Genomic DNA, 21,880 nt, shown 5'->3' with positions numbered 1-21,880 from the left:
ATCTTTACAGCAGATGTCCTGTGTCCGAATGATTGCATCAGCATCGCACAGTTGTTGTTAACCCCTTCACAGTTCCTGCTCTGGGAACGAACATGGAAACAGCTAGCACAAGAAGAAGCTAGCAAACATCAAAGTGACACACAAGACCCATTGTATGCACTCCAAGCTGACATGCTAACTGGGAGCGAAGCTTATGGGGCAACAGTAACACAGCTGACCATGCCCATAGTCATTCATCAGTTGTCACAGACTGTTGCCCACAAAGCCTTGTTGTCAGCAGCCTTAAAGGATGCAACTGAGCTCTCTGAAGAGCTCCAAGAGCAAATGTTCCAAATACTTGCATTTGAAAATGCTAATAGGCAAACTAAGACAATTCTTGCCATGTTGCCCCAAGGAGCAGGAGCAGACGAGATGCTCATACATGCTACCCGTGCAAAACAGTCATTTCAAACAGCTGCTTTTACCGCAACAGTGCAGAATGTCCTGCAACAACAGGAACAAGTCATCGCTTCAGCACTGACCAGAGGGGTGCCCAGCAAGTGGTGCCATGCTACGCTTACAAGACCCCGAAGCGAGAAGGCGCAGTCAGCATCAGCTCCTGAGGAAAGTGATGCCACTACTTCAACATCTGGAACTCTGAGACCTCCGTCCCGAGAAGCCTTGGGAGAGGCTGCAGACATGGCTGAGTGAAGGAGCTGAGGACTTGCCAGATCCAACAATCTCTGTAGCAGGAGAAATAGCGAGACTCTGCGGCGAATGTAACAGCTGCCCTAGGTGGTTGCTAGTGACTTGTGGTGGGTGTCAGGGAACCCTCTCCAAAGACAAAACTAAGAAGGAGAATTGCATAAATTTTTGGGTATAACACCAAACACAGAAATAGAGTAGGGAATTAGTTTTTTGACTGTCTTGAGACAAGAGCATTAGTGGACATTTTCAATCAGCTGTCCACCCATTTAGATCGAGTGAAGGCAGTCAATTTAGCTAGCATTGATGTTTTTACCTGGTACTTTAGCAGCCAGGGCTTACGCTATTTTGCATAAACTTGCTTGCTGGGAGAGGGATAAGTTAAACATAATTTCGCAGATGCTTGGTGAGTTAAGCATAGATGTTACTAGTGTTAGACATACAATATAACAAAATTAAGTAGCCATTGATTTTTTACTATTAGCTCACAGCCACGGCTGTGAAAAGTTCCAAAGTATGTGCTGTAATCTTTTTAACCACTCTGTCCTAATTCACAAGCAGATAAGTGAGTTACATCAATTAACCACTCAATTACAGAAAGAAGACAGTCTCAGCTTAAAAGGATGGTTAAAGTCACTAAGTTTAGAACCATGGCTAGTTTTATTCATGTAGCATTTAATTGCTGTAAGACTAGTAATATTATTAATAATAGTGTGCTTACCTTGCCTATGCCAATGCTTGTAAAAAATGATATACAAAGTTACTACATCTGTAGCCAATCAAATATTGCCTTTACAAAAAGAAAAAAGGGGAATTGTTGCAAAATGGTTAGAGGATCAGGGACATGGATTATTTATAAAACCAGATCAATAGAAGAGCTGTGCAGGCAAAGACCTGCAAGCAAAGGCCTGCATGAGAAAAAAACTCCATGAGAAAGTGCCTGTGTGAGAAACAGGCCTGAGAAACAAAAAGGGAATTTTAAGGAGGTACAGTCCTGTGCTGATAAGATATACTGACCATGAGAAGGGAGGAAGATTTGTGATCTCTCAAAACAAAACATAAAGCTTGCCAAATGTAGTTTTTTATCTAACCCAATTATGTAGAAGTAAGAATGAGCCTTTGTAAGCTTAAACTAATTAAAGAACTGATAAGCTTGTATTCAATACTATATAAGTGCCTCGGTATTGCTAATAAACGAAGCTTGCTCTACCAATCACATTGATTGTCTGCATGGCTTCCCCCACCCGAAAGTCAGCAGTGGGGTATGATTTTTTTTCTTCTTTTAGGTCTGTTAATAAACTTCTTTATATTCTTTCAAGTTTGGTGCCTGCTTTGTGTTTCTCCTAATTCTTATCTCACAGAAGGTAAACAGTAATGAGTATTTTGGACCAAACCACTACACTAAATTGGTGTTTCTGCCCGGTTACAAACCAAACCCGCTACAATGGCTTCGTGGTGGACTTAGCAGTGCTGGGTTAATGGTTGGACTCAATGATCTTAGAGGTCTTTTCCTACCTTAATGATTCTATGATTCTATGAAATGGAAAGAGAAATGGATTTGTCTACCAGATGATAGCTGAGAAGACCTGCCCATGTGTATTTTCATTATACTGCATGAGGATGATTCTACGGATTTAGAAAACTAATTTATCTCCTTGGTGGGAGAAAATCATGCTTGCATTTGCCTAAAATAAAAAGATCAGTTTCCATAACTGATCATGAGAATTTCATATATTTCTGGTGTTTTGTTTCTTTGTGAAGACATGTTAACCTGCAGATCCCTGGAGGTTAAAATCATAGTCCATAAATCCCTTTGAAGACACCAAAAAAAGGGGAGCAATATGGCTTTGTTTGGAGTATGTGTTGTCTAAATTGATTGTACTGGGAACGGCTGTGAAGTGTGACCATTTATAATGTGCACTGAGGATGTGTGTCCTGCTCATTGGGAAAAGATTCATCACTTTATGGGCAGATTGAGGTCTGGGACTTCATTAAGAAATGCTCACATTTTTATGAGTTTTTAGTGTCTTGGTTATTATTAATAATATTTTAAAAATATAGAAATTATACAATGGGGAGTATATGGAAGCCACCTTCTCCAGCATGTTTCACCAGAGTGGGACTATTTGTGCTGAAATACTTCAATAATCTGACTATGTTCAAGATTATGAATAATCTGAAAATGCGTAAGAAATGTGGGGGGAAAATTGGTAATATGGGATTCCCTATTTGTGATGCATTTACATGTCCATCCCGTGTAAGTCTGAGTAATTTGATTTCTTGAATGGTCTTGAATTTTAAAATCTGATCTGCTTTACTTCTTCCCCTGTAAAGGGTAGAGATGGCAGCCCTCTTTCTGCAAGGAGGATATGTGAGGGCTGATGACTTAAAAGAGACCTTGAAGGATGTGTAAGGTCTTCACCTTAGTGTTGGTGGAAGGTGTACCAGAATAACTGTGTGAACCCATTTGCTGGTGTGCATGGCAGAGGTGGCACAGTGCAGGATTCCAACGTTCCCTCCCTGTTTTTAGAGCAAGGAGAAGTCATGGCACCATGACTCCTTGAAGAAACAGGATGACTTTCCCCATCCTTATTGGTGACAGCAGGCTCTGATAGCTGCTGGTAAAGAGTATCTCCATCCTTAAAGATATTCAAAAGCCATCTGGATGTGGTGTTGGGCACCTGATTTGACTAGGTGACCTTTAAAGGTCCCTTCCAACCCAAACTGTTCTATATTAGGTGGCCCTGCTTGAGCAGGAGGGCTGGACAAAATGAGCTTCAGAGGTTCCTTCCCAGCTCAACTGGTCTGTGACTCTGAAGCTGAGCGTCTTCATGACTGGAATGTCAATGTGCTCACTGGACCTTGGTGGGTCTTGAAGCTTGTGGATAGTGGGGCAGGAGGACAGGGCTGGAGTCAGAGCTGAGCCTATAAATTGTCTGCTCCATGTTGTCCACAGCTTTGTGTCCTGAAGGCTGAAACTCTCACTCCTTGCTTTCATGGTGCACTTTTGCCGTGGGCAAGGGGACTCTGCATTGCAGTGAGCATGGATTCACATAGGAGTGGAGGAGCCCACATGCAGAGCTGGAACACTTCAGCAGCTGGCAGTGGGAGAGGCTGTGCAAGGCTGTGTTGTGGTTCGGATAGCACCTTGTGCCTTCTGGCGAGTAACTGCCTTTCCCTCCCTCCTAGAACGGCAACAAGGAGAGCTCCCTTGACATGCTGGGCACAGACATCTGGGCTGCCAACACCTTTGACTCCTTCAGGTAAGTCAGTTTTAAAATGCTTTAAGAGAGAGATGAACTGTGGCCTCTCTTAGCCTTTGCCTGCATATCCATCATGCCAGTACCCAAGCGCCAGTGAGTACCCTGCCAGTACTCACATCACTGCTCCTCCTCCTCTCCATCCCAATTTAACCTGCAGCACTAAGCACGATCAATCTACTTAAAGTATCCTATGTGCTTTGGAGAAGCTTCTGGATGGGTTTTCAGTCCAAACATCTAAACCTGGTACTGATTCAATTACTTGTAATCATCCAAGAGCTGCACAGGCAAGACTTGAGAAAGCTCTGAGTTACTGCTCCAGGTTTTTACTCTTCTTCCATTAATTGGAGGTATGATCATGTGTTGGCCTTGCAGCTACTGGAAAGAGCTCTTCAACTCCTGCTTCAACATGGGGAAAGCAGTGAGATATGCTTTCTGTCCAGTTTTATGCATCTCTCTCTCTGTGCCTGGAGCACTGCAAGAGTCTGGGGGGTTGAGTTCCCACCTGGCACTCACTCCAGGCCATTGGAGCAAGTTGTGCAGGACCAGAGAACATTTCCATTGCATGGACCAGACCACTACCTGTTGTGATACCCCCTTTATACAGAGAGCAAGTATAGCTTGCAAGGTGTGTGCTGGATCATGCTGCATCGTATATCAAAACTAGGGGTTTAGATCAAGCAACAGGAGCTCAGCATCTCAAAAAAACCCGAGAAAAAATTAAAAGAAAGGAGATGCAGAAGTATGAAGGTTGGAGGCCTGCATCCATGCGTTCTGCAGCAGGGAGTGGTACCTTGAGAAATACCAGCTTTCCTTGCCTGTAGGCTCTGATGTGCCCTCTGGTCTTCAGCTCAGGGGTGTTTAGTTAGTAGTGGACTTTCTTTCTTTGTTTTTTCCTGTTTTTCTTTCCTAGTGGTGCGACATGGGACTTGCAGCCTGAAAAACTAGATTTCACCCAATTTCACAAGAAGCTGCAAACCACCTCCAAACACCTGTTGCCTCACATAGACAGAGAAGGGTGAGTGCTGTGCGTGCAATACCATGCTGAGAGGGACCAATTTGATTTTTATTTATGCCTCAACATATGTTATACATGAGGTGAAAAATTACTATAGGGGCTGTACACGTGCTGCGAGCCTTAACATGCATCACGTGTTAAGGAGGCAGAAAATGAGGGGGAGCCCTGTCCCCGGGGGGACTTTGCCTGGCAGCCAATCAGGGGAGAGGAAGCTTCCGTGATTGGGCTGCAAGCGACACCCCCCCCCCCCTCCCCCGCCCCCTTTGCCAGCGGGGCAGACTCCCGGATGTCCCGGAAAACAAAAAAATACCCAGGAAATCAAGCTATGGGAGGAGCCTTATCACATAAAAGCAGTTAACTGCGCCACAACGGGCGGCATTTTTTCTTTGGGTTTCTTGGAGGGAGCAGGGGCTCACCTGGAGGGTCAGCTTGGGCCCCCTCCCCCCTTTGCCTTTTTCTCCCTGCGGTCCTGCTTCCCTGTCCGCACCTGTCCATCTGCCCTGCTTCGCCGCTTCCCTGAGGCAGCTCATTGCTGGGACAACCTAGTGCTCTGCTGTTTCCCCAATGGAGCAGCTGCCGCCTGCACCCTGCCTGCACCCAGCCCGCAGCCGTCACCGCCGCCATGTTTCCCGTCTTGCCCGTCAACAGCCCGCAGCAGACAGTCCGCAGCCGTCGTTTGCTGGCCGACGCCAAAGGCAGGCTGCCTGCCGCCGCTAGGAAATCGCGCCTGGCCGGTCACAAGAGCCGCGCAGGCTCACCGTAGCTTGCAGCACACACGCCCTATCTGCCGAGCTGACGCCGACAGGGCACCCGGGATCCTAGTGGTAAAGCTGTCCCTGTCTTCTGTTTCTCTCTCCATCTCTCTTCCCCCCCCCCCCCCCCCCCGCTCCCTTTTCTAGCCCCCTTAAGTAGGAACACTTATCTTTCTTTATCAATAAACAGTTCTCCGATATAATATTTGCTACTTTGGCGCTTTATGTTCGTATGAGAAATCTATAAAAAAGAATCCTCCCCGACTCCCCCTTTTACAGCGGGACGGGACGTGCTCTCTGGGAAGGTCTCTAACTTCTCCCTTTTTGTAGGAATGCTAGCATGGTGGCATGGCTCATGTGGAGAACATGGGGAAAAGGTGCTGGACCACATACAGGGTTTGAGGATGCCACAGTGTATTTATCTGACTCTTCTATCATCCTGTTCTGGGCTAAAGCAGAGTTGTTCACTGTATTTTTGCCTTGCTTGGTAGAATTCAGTCTATAGACTATGCTGGATCCAAGTTTTCTAGATCTAAGTCTCCTAAGATTTAAACATCTCAGGATATTGGAGTAAAGATCCTGTCACTGCTGATCCTGCTTACAGGTGACTGGTCTTCCGCTGTTCTCCCCAGCAAGATTTCAGGGAAGGAAAGAGCATCAGTGTGATAAATGTAAATCCAAGTGTTCATCCCCTGCTAGCCATAAAACTGTGAAAATATGAAACAGCTCATTTTGGTGGTGACAGTCTCTAGGGGCTTCCATGGTATTGCTGTGTGGGGCATGCCCAGCCCCTGCCCTGGAGGGAGGCCTGCTGATAAGGATATTGCATAATCTCCCAGCAGAATCCCCTTGGAAAAGGCAGCACTTTTCAGTTAGGGTGAGAGAAAACAAGGACCATGATCCTCTGGGAGACCCTATGTAGATTCTTTGTAACCCACTGGCTTTTACCCTCTCACACCCATCCCTGTATCCCTATAAGATCTAGCCCTCTGCCCCTTTGAGGTCGGAGAACTTGTCCCTAGCCTTCCCCTTCACAGGGGTACAGGCTAATAAAGCTGCCTCATGTGGAACTGCTATGCGGGCCTCCTGTCTCTTTCCTCCTGATCCAGCCTGGGGTTTGCCTCACAGAACAAGAGCTGAAATCACTCTTGCTGAATCACTAAAGAGCTACTAGCCTGCTGAGACAGGCCCCCTTTTCTGCAGAGGCACCCCGGTGGCCGAGGGATCACCACAGACCTCTGGAAGACTGTCCCTTGCGGGACACTCTCTCTAGAGCTGTCACGGCTTCCTGGGTCTGAGCCACAGACCCCATCCCGGCTGCTACATTGCTGGATTTCTCTTTGATTTTTGGTTGGTTAAGACAAATAAATGCATACTGGCACCAAGAGGATCACCGATATTGCTTAGATGACCATCACTGTTTCTCTGCAGATTCTTTGGAGAGTGAGAAACAAACACTACCTGAAAGGGGGATGTAGCAAGGTGAGGGCCAGTCTCTTCTCCCAAGTAACCAGTGATAGGACAGGAGGAAATAACCTCAAGTTGCACCAAGGGAAGTTTAGATTGGATATTAGAGAAAATTTCTTCACGGAAAGTGTCAGGGTCTCCTCCCCCTTCCATGTAGCCCTGGGAGAGGGGCCCTGAGGGGACAGAGACGGGGTTTCCTAGCCCCTGGTCAGCCTCGTTCGCCATTGGTTGGTTTGTGTTTCCCTGCGCTTGCAAAGACCCTCGGTCCGGTGATTGCAAGAGTTCCTCGGCAGAGCCCTGGCCATGCAGCTGGGGAAATAAACATCTCTGAAACATCTACCAAGAATCTGTCCATATATATTTCTTTTCCATGGGACTCCTGGTTTGATACATCATGTTACAGAATCCCCACTGTAACAAATGGTGGTGAATTGCTGGCAGAACGATCCCCGATCCCTAAGCGACTGATTTGTGTAAGTAAACCCTAGAAACTTTGGATTCCTCTTCTTGGTGTTGTTTTGCTATTCCATATCTAAACTATGGAGGAACCGTGGGAAGACTCTTGGCTCTCAGAGCTGCATATGGACATTTATCTTAAAATGATTCTTGAACAACGATTTGTAAATTTTAGCTTGATTCAAGCTCAAAAAGAACTGAAACACTTCCTGGCATGGTTGTTTAAGAACTTTTTCTATGTTTCTTGGGATTTGATTCTTACCAAAGACTTTTGGAACACTGTTTGGACACAGTTAATTTTTGAGTCAAAATATATGCCGATGGAAGAATATTTTTGTGAATATTGTTTAATTACCGAGACTGTTGAGCAATGTCAGCTGTGTCCTGGCGAAGGGAAGCCTGGCTCAGGGACCGTGCGACCCTGGCCACGTGTACCGAGCGCTCTGCAAGCAGCAGCGAGGCAGTTCCCGGGCGCGGGCGGAGCAACACGAGCTGCAGTGTCGGCGGCGGGGAAAGGCGCGGGGGGAGCAGCGCGACCCGGCGGTGCCCGCCCGGCCCCGCGCAGCACGTGGTGGAGTGAGCTCCGTGAACGCCCAACTGAGAGGGGCGCCGTGCGGGCGGCGGCTGGCGGCGGTGGCGGCGGAGCGGAGCCGCGCCTAGCTGAGATGCGCACCGAAGCAGGGCACGGGGGTGTAATCGCTCGGGGGCCTGGCCGAGACGTGGCTGCAGCACCTGGCAGCGGCAGCGAACCTGCGACCAGAGGAGGCGATGCATGGAGAACTGAGTGGCGCGGCGCGGCCCGGCCCGCGCAGCCCCGAATGTGAGCCCAGGAAGAGCGCACAGGCACGAGCAGCTCCGGCAGCCCGGCAGCCCCAGCAGCCCCGACAATTCCAACATGGGAGCGAGCGAAAGAGAAAGCAAGAACGCAGCGAGACAGAAAACAGCAGCTACTTGAAAAAAGGAAAAGATCATAGTAGCCAAGGTTTTAGGAATATTAAAATGGTATAATGTTAAACAAAATTATGGTTTTCTAACGAGATGTGACAACCAGCAAGACATATTCGTTCATAGAACTGCTATTAAAAAGAATAACCCTGAAAAATTCATCCCAAGTTTGGGAGATGGAGAGGTGGTAGAATTCAAAACTATACAAGGTCGAAATGGGTTACAAGCATCGCAGGTCACTGGGCCTGATGGTGTTCCTGTAAAAGGCTTTATATATGCTAAACATTGTAGTCATGTTAGACAGTATCTCCATTATAAGCCCCCCCTACAGTCTCCCTTTCCTAATCCCACCTTTCCCTTTTACCCTATGTCCTATTACCCCCAGTGTATTCCCAATCCGTTTTTTCATCCATGGTTTCCCTCACAAAACCATACCTTTGCCAATTGTTTCCCCAAAAATCCCTTTCCAATGCCGAGTGGGGGATGAAAAGGGGGAGGTGTGGAAGGTATCTTTTCAGCTTTTAACCGGCTAGCGCTTGTATTTCAATGCCTTAGAAAGCCTCGAGCAGCCTAGAGAGGTAGCACGGGCAATCTAGCACTTTAATAGCTCTAAAATCGGTACCTGTATCAGCTGCAAAGCAAACACCACCAGCAGAAGCAAAGAGGGAGAAATATAGCTCCCTGCTTGCTCAATTTCCTGCAGTTAGAAGCTTTCAAATGAGACAGACAGCCAGAGATGTTCACAGGAAGATAGCTGAGCCAAGAGAGGTCGGGGCCTCCCTCGACCATCTCTTTTATTAGGAGAAGGGGAAAGGGGAGGACTGGGGGCGGACCCGGGGTGACCGGCCAATCAGATACTGCGAAAGAGTTTGAGTTACATTTGGTTTTGCCCGAGCTTAGAACAAAGGAGCTCAGAGCATGTGGCAGGGGCAAGTGTCTTTGGGAGGGGGAGGGGAAGCTCAGAACAGGCAGCAACAATTCCCTATTTTTTTTCTTTAAAGCTGGGTTTTAACTCTTAGTAACTTAAAAGTGCATAGAAGAGTAGCAAAACAACAGTGCAAAGCATAATTGGAATCTATTGTCCCTACAACTTGACAGTACCTAGGATGCCTTTAAACTAGTTCCCCAGTCAAAACTCAGGGGTTTAGTCAGGACATCTATGGTATGGAGTATCAGGATGAAGATTTACAAAATACAGTGCAAAACGTGAGTGCAAAACAGTGCAACTTAACTTAAGGGATTAACATCAAAATCTGCAGTAGGGCGTTTACATGAGGGTGTGAAATCAGGATCCCTTTTACGGTGTCTCCTCCAGGAGGCAGTTTTAACCTCCTTAACTTTTGAGGAAGTGACATAAGGTTTTACCCATGTCCCTGGGATCCATCTCAGTCCTTGAGGGGTAGATACACTGGCATACCCACGTCCCCAAGTTACAAGTTTGTATGGTCCTTGGATTTTTTGAGCCTCTGGGTCCCGGATCAGGACTTCTGGATTTTCCTTCAGTTTCTGTCTCCTCGTGTTCTGGAAATGACGATAGATGGGAGGGTTTGCATCTTCACAGGTGCCATTCAGGAAGTTTATGGTAAGCAATGCTTTGCTGAGTCTGAGGACAGGTGAGTTGAGTTTAGTGGTCCCTGACTGTTGTAGCAGCATTTGCTTGAGGGTTTGATGGGCACGTTCAACAATGCCTTGTCCAGTTGGGGAGTGAGGAATACCTGTAACATGTCGAAATCCCCACTGCTGATGAAAGTTTTTAAACTCCTGAGCGGTGTAGGCAGGTCCATTGTCAGATTTTATCTCCTCAGGTATACTGAGCACAGCAAAAGCTTGGACAAGATGTTTTTCAACATCCTTAGCTTTCTCACCTGCATGTGCAGAGGCATACATAGCACCAGAGAAGGTATCAATAGAAACATGAACGTATTTTAATCTCCCAAATTCAGGGAAATGTGTGACATCCATCTGCCACACTTCACCACTATTGATGCCTCTGGGATTGACCCCCATGCCTAGTGATGGAAGCTGTAGCTTCTGGCAGTTGGGACATGTTGCCACTATTGCTTTTGCCTGCATCCGTGACAGATGGAACATGCGGATAAGAGCAGGAATATTTTGATGGTACATAGCATGGCTCAATTTTGCTTGTTCAAAAACTTGGGGGAGCTTTGGTAATTCAGCTGATAGAACTATGTCTGCTGGCAGAGCCAGAGCATCAGCTCTACGATTACCTTCCGCAATAAATCCTGGCAGGTTTGTATGTGATCTCACATGCATGACAAAATAGGGATGCTCTCTGTGGGAAACCAGATAAATTAATTTTGAGAGCAAATCATAAATTTTTTTGTTTGAAATTTCTTTTAGGAGAGCATACTCAGCTCTAACAGTTACTCCAGCTACGTATGCTGAGTCTGTGACCAGATTAAAGGGTTCTTTGAACCTCTCAAATGCTCTAACAACGGCTGCTAATTCAGCTACTTGTGGTGATCCCTGGATTACCTTGATGACAGATTCCCACTTTTGCGTCTTTGGATTTTTCCATGTGACCACGGACTTTTTACATTTTCCTGAGGCATCGGTAAAAACGGTAATCGCATTGAGGGGTTTTCTACTTTGAATCTCTCAAGGGATAAAAGAGAATGCCAGATTAAACATGTTATGTTTTGGGTAATGATTGGAGATTTGGCCTGAGTAACTATCTAATGCAAATTGTAAATTTATATTATTTTGAAGTAGGTGATCTAATGTGTCTGTTGTTACAGGTAAGTAGATGCATGCAAAGTCACATCCTGCCAGGGTGCGGAGCCTTGCTCTACCCTTCATGATAATTTTTGCCATTAGTTCTTGTGGCTGTGTGATGGTTTTAGGAGGTTGGAGTGGAAGGAATACCCATTCAATTATGATGAGGGGCTCCTTCTGCTCCTTGTCCCACTGAAATATGAGGCCGTGAAAGCGTGGTACCTTCCCTAGAATGACAAGCTTAAAGGGTAGGGAGGGCTGATACCTGTGTGCTTGTCTGGTGGAAATGAGCTCTTGTATCTTTCTGAGAGACTGCTTTGCCTCTTCTGTCAGGGATCTAGGGGATGCTGGACCGCCTTCCCCTTTTACTAGATTTGCAATAGGAGCTACATCCTCTGTGGTGAGTCCTAACCAGGACCTTAGATAGGTCAGTGTCCCACAGATCTGTTGCACTTCCTCTAATGTTTTTGGGTTATTATAAATGGTGACGGGTGTTGGGGTGATGGAGGTTTCTGTGATTTTGAGTCCAAGGTATTTCCAAGGGCTTGTTCTCTGCATTTTTTCAGGTTGTAATTCAAAGCCCTTGGCCTCTAGGGCCTCAATCACCATGTTAAGTGTCTGCTCGAGATAATGATTATTGGGAGCACACATCAGCACATCATCCATGTAATGTAGGATGATGGCTTTCTCTGCTTTGGCACGGATGGGAGATAGAATTTTAGCAATATACTCTTGGCAGAGAGTTGGGGAATTTTTCATACCTTGAGGAAGCACAAGCCAATGATAACGTTCCATGGGAGTTTCACGATTAATAGAGGGCACAGAAAATGCAAATTGAGGGGCATCTGCAGGGTGGAGTGGAATATGAAAGAAGCAATCTTTAATGTCCAGAACAGCTAAATGCCAATATTGTGGGAGCATTGAAGGTGATGGCATACCTGGTTGAAGGGGTCCCATGTCTTCAATAACCTTATTAATTTCTCTAAGATCTTGGAGGAGCCTATATTTGTTCTTTCCTGGTTTTTGTATTACAAACACGGGTGTGTTCCACGGGCTGTTAGTTGGAACTATATTTCCTTTAGCCAATTGTTCAGCTACTAATGTTTTGAGTGCCTCTAAGATTTCTTTTTTTAGCGACCACTGGTTAACCCAGACTGGTTCATCTGTTTTCCAAGTTAGCTTTTGTGGCTGGCACTCTGCTCCAGCGGCCGCAAGGGAAAATTTTGATGTCTAGGGGTGATATCAATTTTTGTTCCCCACTGAGACATGGCATCCCTTCCCCATAGGGTGAATTTGGTGTCCAGGACATACGGACAAAGTGTTGCTATTTGTCCTTCAGGACCTTCAATTTGAATGGTGTGTTTGGATTGCTTTGCAATTTGGGTACCTCCAATCCCATGTATGATGCCCTGAGATTGCAATTCCCATTGCGCAGGCCACTTATCAAATGGAATGACAGACACATCAGCACCTGTGTCTATCATTCCCATTATACTGATTTTATGTGATCCGTGACGGAGCTTACATTCTATTACAGGTTTGTCGTTTCCCAAAACCTCAGTCCAACAGATGGCTGGGATATGACCATCTGTGGGCAGGTATTTGGGAAGTGGAATGGCCTGTGCAATGACTTGACCCTTTGGCATGAAGTACGGTGGATATATAAATTTTACAATTAGGTTAGAACACCAGTTCTGATCCACTTTCATGAGTGTGGGTGTAACCTCTATCCCAGCAGGTGTTTCCCGAGTGTCCCCAATAACAAAAAGGTATGTAAAGTCTTGCATGTGGTCCACATTCTGGAATGAGATGGGTATTACAGTCTCTTTGTTGTTGTTGAAATGGTGTGCTTTATCACAGGTTACCTTAAACCTGAGTCCAGAAGTCCAAGTTGCTTTGTCTGCAGCCCTATTTATGTCTGAACGCAGAGATGTTAGGACGCGTTGAGTCGCTAGTTTCCCTGCTGTTGACTGTTACAGCGGGGATTACTGTAACACGCGTATATCAAACCAGGAGTCTCGTGGAAAAGAAATATATATGGACGGATTCTTGGTAGATGTTTCAGAGAGATGTTTATTTCTCCAGCCGCATGGCCGGGGCTCTGCCGAGGAACTGTGTCAGTCACGGGACCAAGGGTCCTTCTGCCCGCGCAGGGGAACACAAACCAACCAATGGGAATGAGGCTGACCAGGGGCACGGAAACCCCGTGTCTGTCCTCTCAGGGCCCCTCTCCCAGGGCTACACGGTGGGGGAGGAGACCCCAACATTTCACCCGTTTTATTTTTATAAAAGGAGAATGAAAACAACTGAATAAACATAACAAGAACAGTTTCAAAACAAAACAAGCCACCCTCCTGAGTCTTTAAATGTCCAAACAGATTCTGTGGAACATCTTCGGGCTGACAGAAGGGAGACAGGACTCTGTGGGCATGCTTTGTGGGGAAACTGTGGCAGGAGAGGGTTTAACTTCTTCCCTCCCCCTTTTCATCCCCCACTCGGCATTGGAAAGGGATTTTTGGGGAAACAATTGGCAAAAGCATGGTTTTGTGAGGGAAACCATGGATGAAAAAACGGATTGGGAATACACTGGGGGTAATAGGACATAGGGTAAAAGGGAAAGGTGGGATTAGGAAAGGGAGACTGTAGGGGGGGCTCACACTGGAGATATTGTCTAACATGACTATGATTTTTTGCATATATACGGCCTTTTACAGGAACACCATCAGGCCCAGTGACCTGCGATACTTCTAACCCTTTTCTACCTTGTATAATTTTGAATTCCACCACCTCTCCATCTCCCAAGCTTGGGATGCATTTTTCAGGGTTATTCTTTTTAATAGCAGTTCTATGCATGAACATGTCTTGCTGGTTGTCACATCTCGTTAGAAAACCATAATTTTGTTTAACATTATACCATTTTACTATTCCTAAAACCTTGGCTACTATGATCTTTTCCATTTTTCAAGTGGCTGTTGTTTTCTGTCTCCCTGCGTCTTTGCTCTCTCTTTCACTCGCTCCCGTGTTGGAATTGTCGGGGCTGCTGGTGCCTGCGCGTTCTTCCCGGGGCCGCGCCGCTCAGTTCTCCGTGCGTCGCCTCCTCTGGTCGCAGGTTCGCTGCCGATGCCAGGCGCTGTACTCACGTCTCGGCCGGGCCCCCGAGCGACGACCCCCCCGCGCCCCGCTCCAGCACACGTTTCGGCTGGGCGTGGCTCCGTTCTACCGCCGCCAGCTGCCGCCCGCGCACCGCCCCTCTCAGTCAGGCATTCATGGGGCTCGCTCCACCCCGCGCTGCGCGGGGCCGGGCGGGCACCACCGGGTCCCTCCACGCCTCGCTCCGCCGCCGACACTGCAGCTTGCTTGGCTCCGCCCGCACGTGGGAACTGCCTCGCTGCTGCTTGCACGTGGCCTGAGCCACACGGTCCCTGTGCCAGGCTTCCCTTCGCCAAGACACAGCTGACATTGCTCCACAGTCTCGGTAATTAAATAATATTCACGAAAATATTCTTCCATCAGCATATATTTTGACTCCAATATTAACTGTGACCAAACGGTTTTCCAAAAGCCCTAGGTAAGAATTAAATCCCAAGAAACATATAAAAAGTTCTTAAACAACCATGCCAGGAAGTGTTTCAGTTCTTTTTGAGCTTGAATCAAGCTAAAATTTACAAATCGTTTTTCAAGAATCTTTTCAAGTTTAAGATAAATGTCCATATGCAGCTCTGAGAGCCAAGAGTCTTCCCACGGTTCCTCCATAGTTTAGATATGGAATAGCAAAGCAAAAACAAGAAGAGGAATCGAAAGTTTCCAGGCTTTACTCACACAAATCAATCGCTTAGGGATCAGGGATCGTTCTGCTCACAATTCACCACCATTATGTTGCAGTGGGGATACTGCAACATGCATATACCAAACGAGGAGTCCCGTGGAAAGGAAATATATATGGACAGACAGATTCTTGATAGCTTTTTCAGAGAGATGTTTATTTCTCCAGCCGCATGGCCGGGGCTCTGCCGAGGAACTGTGTCAGTCATGAGACCAAGGGTCCTTCTGCCCGCACAGGGGAACACAAACCAACCAATGGGAATGAGGCTGACCAGGGGCAGGGAAACCCCGTGTCTGTCCCCTCAGGGCCCCTCTCCCAGGGCTACATGGCAGGGGAGGAGACCCCAACAGTTGACCTGGGGAAACAGTATTTGGAGAGGTTTTATCAGCAGTTATAATTGCTCTGCAATTGCGAGCTACATGTCCCTTTTTCTGACAACGATAGCATATAAAGTTACCTCAAGATTGAGTTTCTCCTGTACCCGTAACATTCTCTACAACCTCCCCAACCATCCCCACTTTTTTCAAAAAGGGAACAGCTGTGTTCAGCTGCACCTTCTTTGTACAGACTTTGAGGATGGATTCAACAGTAAGAGGAGGATGCAGAGGGAGAGTGAGGATGACTTGTTTGCAAGCATCATTCGTATTAACTTGGAGAAGTTCAAGTAGGAGGGCTTGTTGGAGGTCAGGATTAGGGGCCCGGGAAGAGACAGCTTCGCACAAACGGTTATAAAAGTGAATAATATTTTCATTTGGCAATTGCTTGATGGTGGTATAATGAGAATTAGGAGTTTGAGATGGTAATAATGTTAAGGCCTTTTCAGCAGCACGTGTGATTTCAGTACGAACTGGACGAGGGAGAAACATTGCTTGTTTTTGAGGATTTGCCATATTATTGTCACCAGATAAAAGGTCTAATGTGATATAATTATTCTCAAAGTCCAGGTAATTATCTGGAGTTTGCCACAAAATTTTCAATAAATCAGATAAAATTATTTTCCACTGCTTTTTCCACATCATAAAATCACCAGGTGTGAGAAGAGTTTGCATCAATGTAAGTAAATCATGAGGTACAAGTAAGTGAGTTGCAAAAGTAGCACTTAAAAGGCTCTTAAAATAATTACTCTGCATTCCAAACTCCTTAATTGCCTTACACAAATCCTTAATATTAGAATAAGGAAAGGGTTTCCGGTCAGGGTTTGCTGCATTGCTAGTACGAGAGAGTTTAGTAGAAGCAGTTGGAGTTACTTCCTGGTAGCCATGGGTTCCCGGATTTAGAGAGGTAGTCACAGGACTGTGGGAACTTGAGGTGGGACAATGGGAAGCAGGGGCGGGGCGTGGAGGGGCAGGGGTGGAGAGTGGAGGCGGGGACATGGCCGGAGGAGGGGAGGGGTTGGGGGCGGGGTTGTGGGAGGCAGGGGCGGTACTTGAGCCATGGGTGGGCACAGAGGGAGGGGTGAAACACGACGCTGTGGGGGCGGGGTTAGGGGTGGGGTCAGGTTGTGACGCGGGAGTGGGAGGGGATGGGGACAAGAAGGGATTTGTGGGGTGGGGGAGAAAGGGATTGTAGGACGTGTAGTTTGGAGATGAAGAAACATTGCGTCCGCCATTACTGGAGACAAACAAACTCGGAGAAAAGGGGTTGGGCGGAGGGGTTTTTTCCCGGGCTGCGAGCACATGGCAATGGCTGTCCCTGGGAACAAAGAGATCAGGGGAGAAAGGGTTTTTATGCGCGCTTGAAACATGAGGGCTAGAAACTGGGGGAAAAGGAGTGGAGAAAAGGGGTTGGAAAGGTCCTGGGACGGGCTCCGGATTCCCATCCAAGGCAGGGTGCTGAGGAAACACGGATGAGCCAGGAGGATGATGGCACTCCTGTGCTAAAAAGCAGTCTGCTCTAGCTGTGTTTTCCAGCATAGGGGAAGAGGGGTCCGGGACACAGGGGTTGGAAGAGGGTGTAAGGGAATTAACAGGAGGTTTTTGCAGAGGCTTTTCATGTACTGCTTTTTTCTCCGGCAAAGTATAACTTAGTAACAGGAGAGGAAAGAATTTTGAAACTGTTTCATCTCCTGCACGCCTAAGGGAGGAGAGTTTTCTCCCCACCTTATCCCAAAATTCAGCAGATCTTATGTCTTCGGAAGTCAGATTAGGAAAGTACTGAAAAAGCCATTGTACAAAAGATTGAACTAGATTTTTAGGGTATTTATGCCCAGTACAAGAAAGGTAGCTTTGAACTTGGTGGTATATTTCTCTATGGTGTGCAGAAACTTCAGATCCCATTACGAATGCCCCATCACAAATCCTCAGCCTCTTATTCGCAAAAAGGAGGAAAAAAAAGAGAAAGTTTGCACCGGCACCAGCTTAAGACAGGAGCCCCTAAACCAGCAGGGAAATACTCATCAGGATTCTGGATTTATCACAGGAAAGCAGGTCCAGAGAAAAAAAAAACATGGGAGAAGGGTCTTCTGCTTATCAGCCGTTCCCTTGCCATGTGGTGTGGGGGAGGGTACAGGCTGAGGCTCTGGGCTCGATGTTACACAAAAAGTAACAGCTCGCTACACAGAGCTGGCACAGCAGGACGTGCAGAGCTAACTCCAGCAGACACACAGCTGCCGGGACACCCTGAAAGTCTCTCAGAACCGGAGTTCAGAGATAGCACCTTGGGCGCCAAATGTGGAAGGTATCTTTTCAGCTTTATACCGGCTAGCGCTTGTATTTCAATGCCTTAGAAAGCCTCGAGCAGCCTAGAGAGGTAGCACGGGCGATCTAGCACTTTAATAGCTCTAAAATCGGTACCTGTATCAGCTGCAAAGCAAACACCACCAGCAGAAGCAAAGAGGGAGAAATATAGCTCCCTGCTTGCTCAATTTCCTGCAGTTAGAAGCTTTCAAATGAGACAGACAACCAGAGATGTTCACAGGAAGATAGCTGGGCCAAGAGAGGTCGGGGCCTCCCCCGACCATCTCTTTTATTAGGAGAAGGGGAAAGGGGAGGACTGGGGGCGGACCCGGGGTGACCGGCCTATCAGACACTGCGAAAGAGTTTGAGTTACATTTGGTTTTGCCCGAGCATAGAACAAAGGAGCTCAGATCATGTGGCAGGGGTAAGTGTCTTTGGGAGGGGGAGGGGAAGCTCAGAACAGGCAGCAACAGGGAGGGAGGAAATAAAACCCTCTCCTGCCTCAGTTTCCCCACAAAGCATGCTCAGAGAGTTCTGTCTCCCTTCTGTCAGCCTTAAGATGTTCCAGAGAATCTGTTTGGACATTTAAAGACTCAGGAGGGTGGCTTGTATTGTTTTAAAACTGTTCTTGTTATGTTTACCCAGTTGTTTTCAATGTTAAGTTTTAAATCTCTTTTTGTTAAAAATAGATTGGTGAAATGTTGGGGTCTCGTCCCCCTGCCATGTAGGCCTGGGAGAGGGGCCCTGAGGGGACAGAGACGCGGTTTCCCTGCCCCTGGTCAGCCTCGTTCACCATTGGTTGGTTTGTGTTTCCCTGCACGGGCAAAGACCCTCGGTCCGGTGATTGCAAGAGTTGCTCGGCAGAGCTCCGGCCATGTGCCTGGAGAAATAAACATCTCTGAAACATCTACCAAGAATCTGTCCATATATATTTCTTTTCCACAGCTCTCCTTGTTTGGTACATCGTGTTGCAGTATCCGCACTGCAACAGGAAAGGGTTGTCAAGCCCTGAAACAGGCTGGCCAGGGAAGTGGTAGAGTCACCATCCCTGGAGGGATTTAAAAGACATGTAGATGTGGCACTTGGGGACATGGTGTAGTGGTGTGATCGGCAGTGCTGGGTTAACAGTTGGACTTGAACTTAGAGGTCTTTTCCAACCTAAATGATTCTATTCTATTGTTTGGGTTTTCCTCTCCTTGTCGTTCAGGACATATGTGAAGGGAAAAAAATCAGAACAGGTCTAAAAGATGGGGTTGAGAAGATTGCAGGTGATGTATCATTGCCACTTTGCATGTGGGGATTGAAATCCTCTCTCAGAAGTTATTCTGTTGATACATTGGTTTTGCCAAAGTACTGGCCAATATCATATGTCTGGGCTGCACATCTTCATTAGAAACACCAGGCCAGCAATCCCACCCCAGCCCAGGCTCAGCATCTGCAGAAGACTTCTATACCATATAGTGACAGGCAGGTTCACACAACTAGATAAGACTTTTTTTTCCTGCACTGTTAATATTTACTGTAGGTATATAAGCAGGAAATTTTCAGAATATTTGAAACAATGTGACACTAAATTTTTAAGTCACTATGTGCCTTAGACATGTTTACTCCCATTTTTACAGATGGTTTTGACAAATATGATGAAGTGCCCTCTGTAAAATAAGATATAATATGCTCCATGGTTGATTGCACTTGCCAGGTGATCCTGCCAGTGACACCTGCTACGAACAGGGAGAATGCAGCAGGGTCTGCTTTGTGGTTTGCCTCTGGTTCCTGGTGTACTGTGAATGCCCAGGATGAAAACAGGTAGAGAAAGCAGTGTGGAGGTGAGACATTTAATTACTCCTAAATATTATTGCTGTAAAACCTGAATAAGAATTAGTGTATACACAGAAAAGTTAAACAGTTGCTGTCAGCACAAGCAATGCATCTCCCAAAATGCAAGTCATATGAGTAACCTCTGTTAAAATACAGAAAGCACAGACAAAATTGTTTTAATTTTTTAAGTTGTTTGTATTGTGCATTCATCAGTTTGCTGTGCAAATATCTGTGCTGAGCATGATTCAGTTTGCTGAACCAAGAATCTCCACCTGCTAGCTAGGCATTTTCCCTCTTGCTTGAGTGGAGTTTTTTAACATGCTAGGTGTGCAATGAACAAATTAATAGAAAAAAAAAGGAAAGATGCCATTCAGTATGTTTTCTGCACTGTAAGTGCCAAAGGGGCCATTTTATTCCTTAGTCCAATCACTTGCCCAAGGTTGGCCATGTAGCTGTATTGAGTTGATTGACATTGTCACATTTGCTTGGAGGAAGCATTTTCCTCCAGAAAGACATCTGATTTTATTGGAAGATTCTGAGTTTGGTTGTATGATGAATAATCAAAGCAGAGTGGCTAAGGAAAACCAGGGAACTGTACCTAATTTCTGATCTGAATTAATCTGCCTTTAATTTCCAGCATTAGCTTTTGCTTTGCTTTTACTCTTCCAGTTTTTAGCAGGTTGGGTTTGTAACCAGGGAGAAACACCAATTTAGTGTAGTGGTTTAGTCCAAAATACTCATTACTGTTTACCTTCTGTGAGATAAGAATTAGGAGAAACGCAAAGCAGGCACCAACCTTGAAAGAATATAAAGAAGTTTATTAACAGACCTAAAAGGAGGAAAAAAAAATACACCACACCGTCAGAACTCTTCTCCTCCCTCCACCTTCCTCCCTTCTCCCACTGACAATGTAAAAAGACAACCCTTGAGATGTTCAGTCTGTTTACCACTTCCATAATAGCCTTGTTCAGTCCATTTAGGAAGAGGAGTCTCTCTTGCTCATGCTATGAACACATTATCACAACGAGACAGCCGCCCACTTCCAAATAACTTTGTTCAGTCCATTTAGGAAGAGGAGTCTCTCTGCTCGCATGTGAGTCCCTTCCCACTGTTGGGGTTCCTCCCCTGCCATGGAGCCCTGGGAGAGGGGCCCTGGGGGGGAGACACGGGGTTTCCCTGCCCCTGGTCAGTCTCATTCCCCATTGGTTGGTTTGTGTTCCCCTGGGTGGCCAAGGACCCTTGGGTCCCGTGACCGGGGAGTTCCTGAGCTGAGCCCCGGCCATGCGGCTGGAGAAATAAACATCCCTGAAACATCTACCACGAATCTGTCCATATCTACTTCGGTTTCCACGGGACTCCTGGTTTGAAATATACTTGTTGCAGTAATCCCCGCTGCAACAAACTGGTGGAGGAATGCGGGCAAGATACCGATCCCTGAGGAAGATTCGTGAGTAAAATAACCACTCTAGACCTCTCTCTTCTCATCTTGGTTTGGATATTCTCTCTGGACTATGGAAGAATCGTGGGAAATGGGGCTCTCTGAGCCACAGAGAAAAATGTATCTAGAAGTAAAAGGAATCCTTGAACAACAAAACAAAAAAGTAATGCAACCGGGAGATCTAGAACACTTTTTCATCTGGCTTTTCAAAAGGTTCCCCTGTATTTCTCGAGACTTACTTTTTGATATCGAACCTCCTGTATCTTGTGAGGGGTGTTTCTGGGATGAGATCTGGGATAAAGTATGGGATCAAAGAGAAGCTTGCCGTGCATACCTTACAATCAGGGAAGCCCTTGAGGAGCATTTGAACAGTCCCATTACCCCTAAAGCAGAGGATCATACTAATCCCGTGGCCGAGGCTGCGTGGCCGCCATCCCGGGAGCACATGACTGCAGCCATGCCGGCGGAGGTGTCTGCGCTGGATGCACCCAGCCCCTTTGGGACCGCGCGCCTTATCACGGACCCCATCCCTGTCTCGGGGTCCCCGGCCACACGACCGCGAGTGAGGGAGCGATGCCGCAGGCGCCGTGGGTGTCGTGGGCCACGAGCAGCCAGGAACCGGGCATCGGCGTGGCAGGCCGCTCTGAGCACACGGCTCGGAGAGCCCTGCGGAGGGAGAAGCGGCGGTTTCCACAGCGACACGAGAAGCCGCGCAGCGCAGCGTCGAGCCGGAACGGAGCCGCACCCAAAGCAGCGTGGAGTTTGTGGAGCAGAACCACTCACAGGGCACGGAGTCAGCGGCGATGGC

The 21,880-nt window shown here is 47.0% G+C and overlaps 1 protein-coding gene across 1 annotated transcript in view; it reads left to right on the top strand.

Annotated features, from left to right (window-relative positions):
• Window positions 1-21,880, top strand: part of LOC309584573 (CBP80/20-dependent translation initiation factor-like) — a gene marked incomplete at its 3' end in the record, with an annotated part of 567,823 nt that overhangs the window by 157,076 nt on the left and 388,867 nt on the right. The window contains exons 5-6 of the mRNA XM_082300660.1: window positions 3,874-3,947; window positions 4,858-4,962. Of these exons, the coding sequence (XP_082156786.1) occupies window positions 3,874-3,947; window positions 4,858-4,962 (179 nt within the window). The remainder of the gene's footprint in view (window positions 1-3,873; window positions 3,948-4,857; window positions 4,963-21,880) is intronic.

Source organism: Coloeus monedula (assembly GCF_965178545.1).
Source record: "Coloeus monedula genome assembly, chromosome: W".
NCBI lineage: Eukaryota > Metazoa > Chordata > Aves > Passeriformes > Corvidae > Coloeus > Coloeus monedula.
Note: the sequence above shows the minus strand (reverse complement) of the source record. Positions and strands in the feature narration are given on the sequence as shown.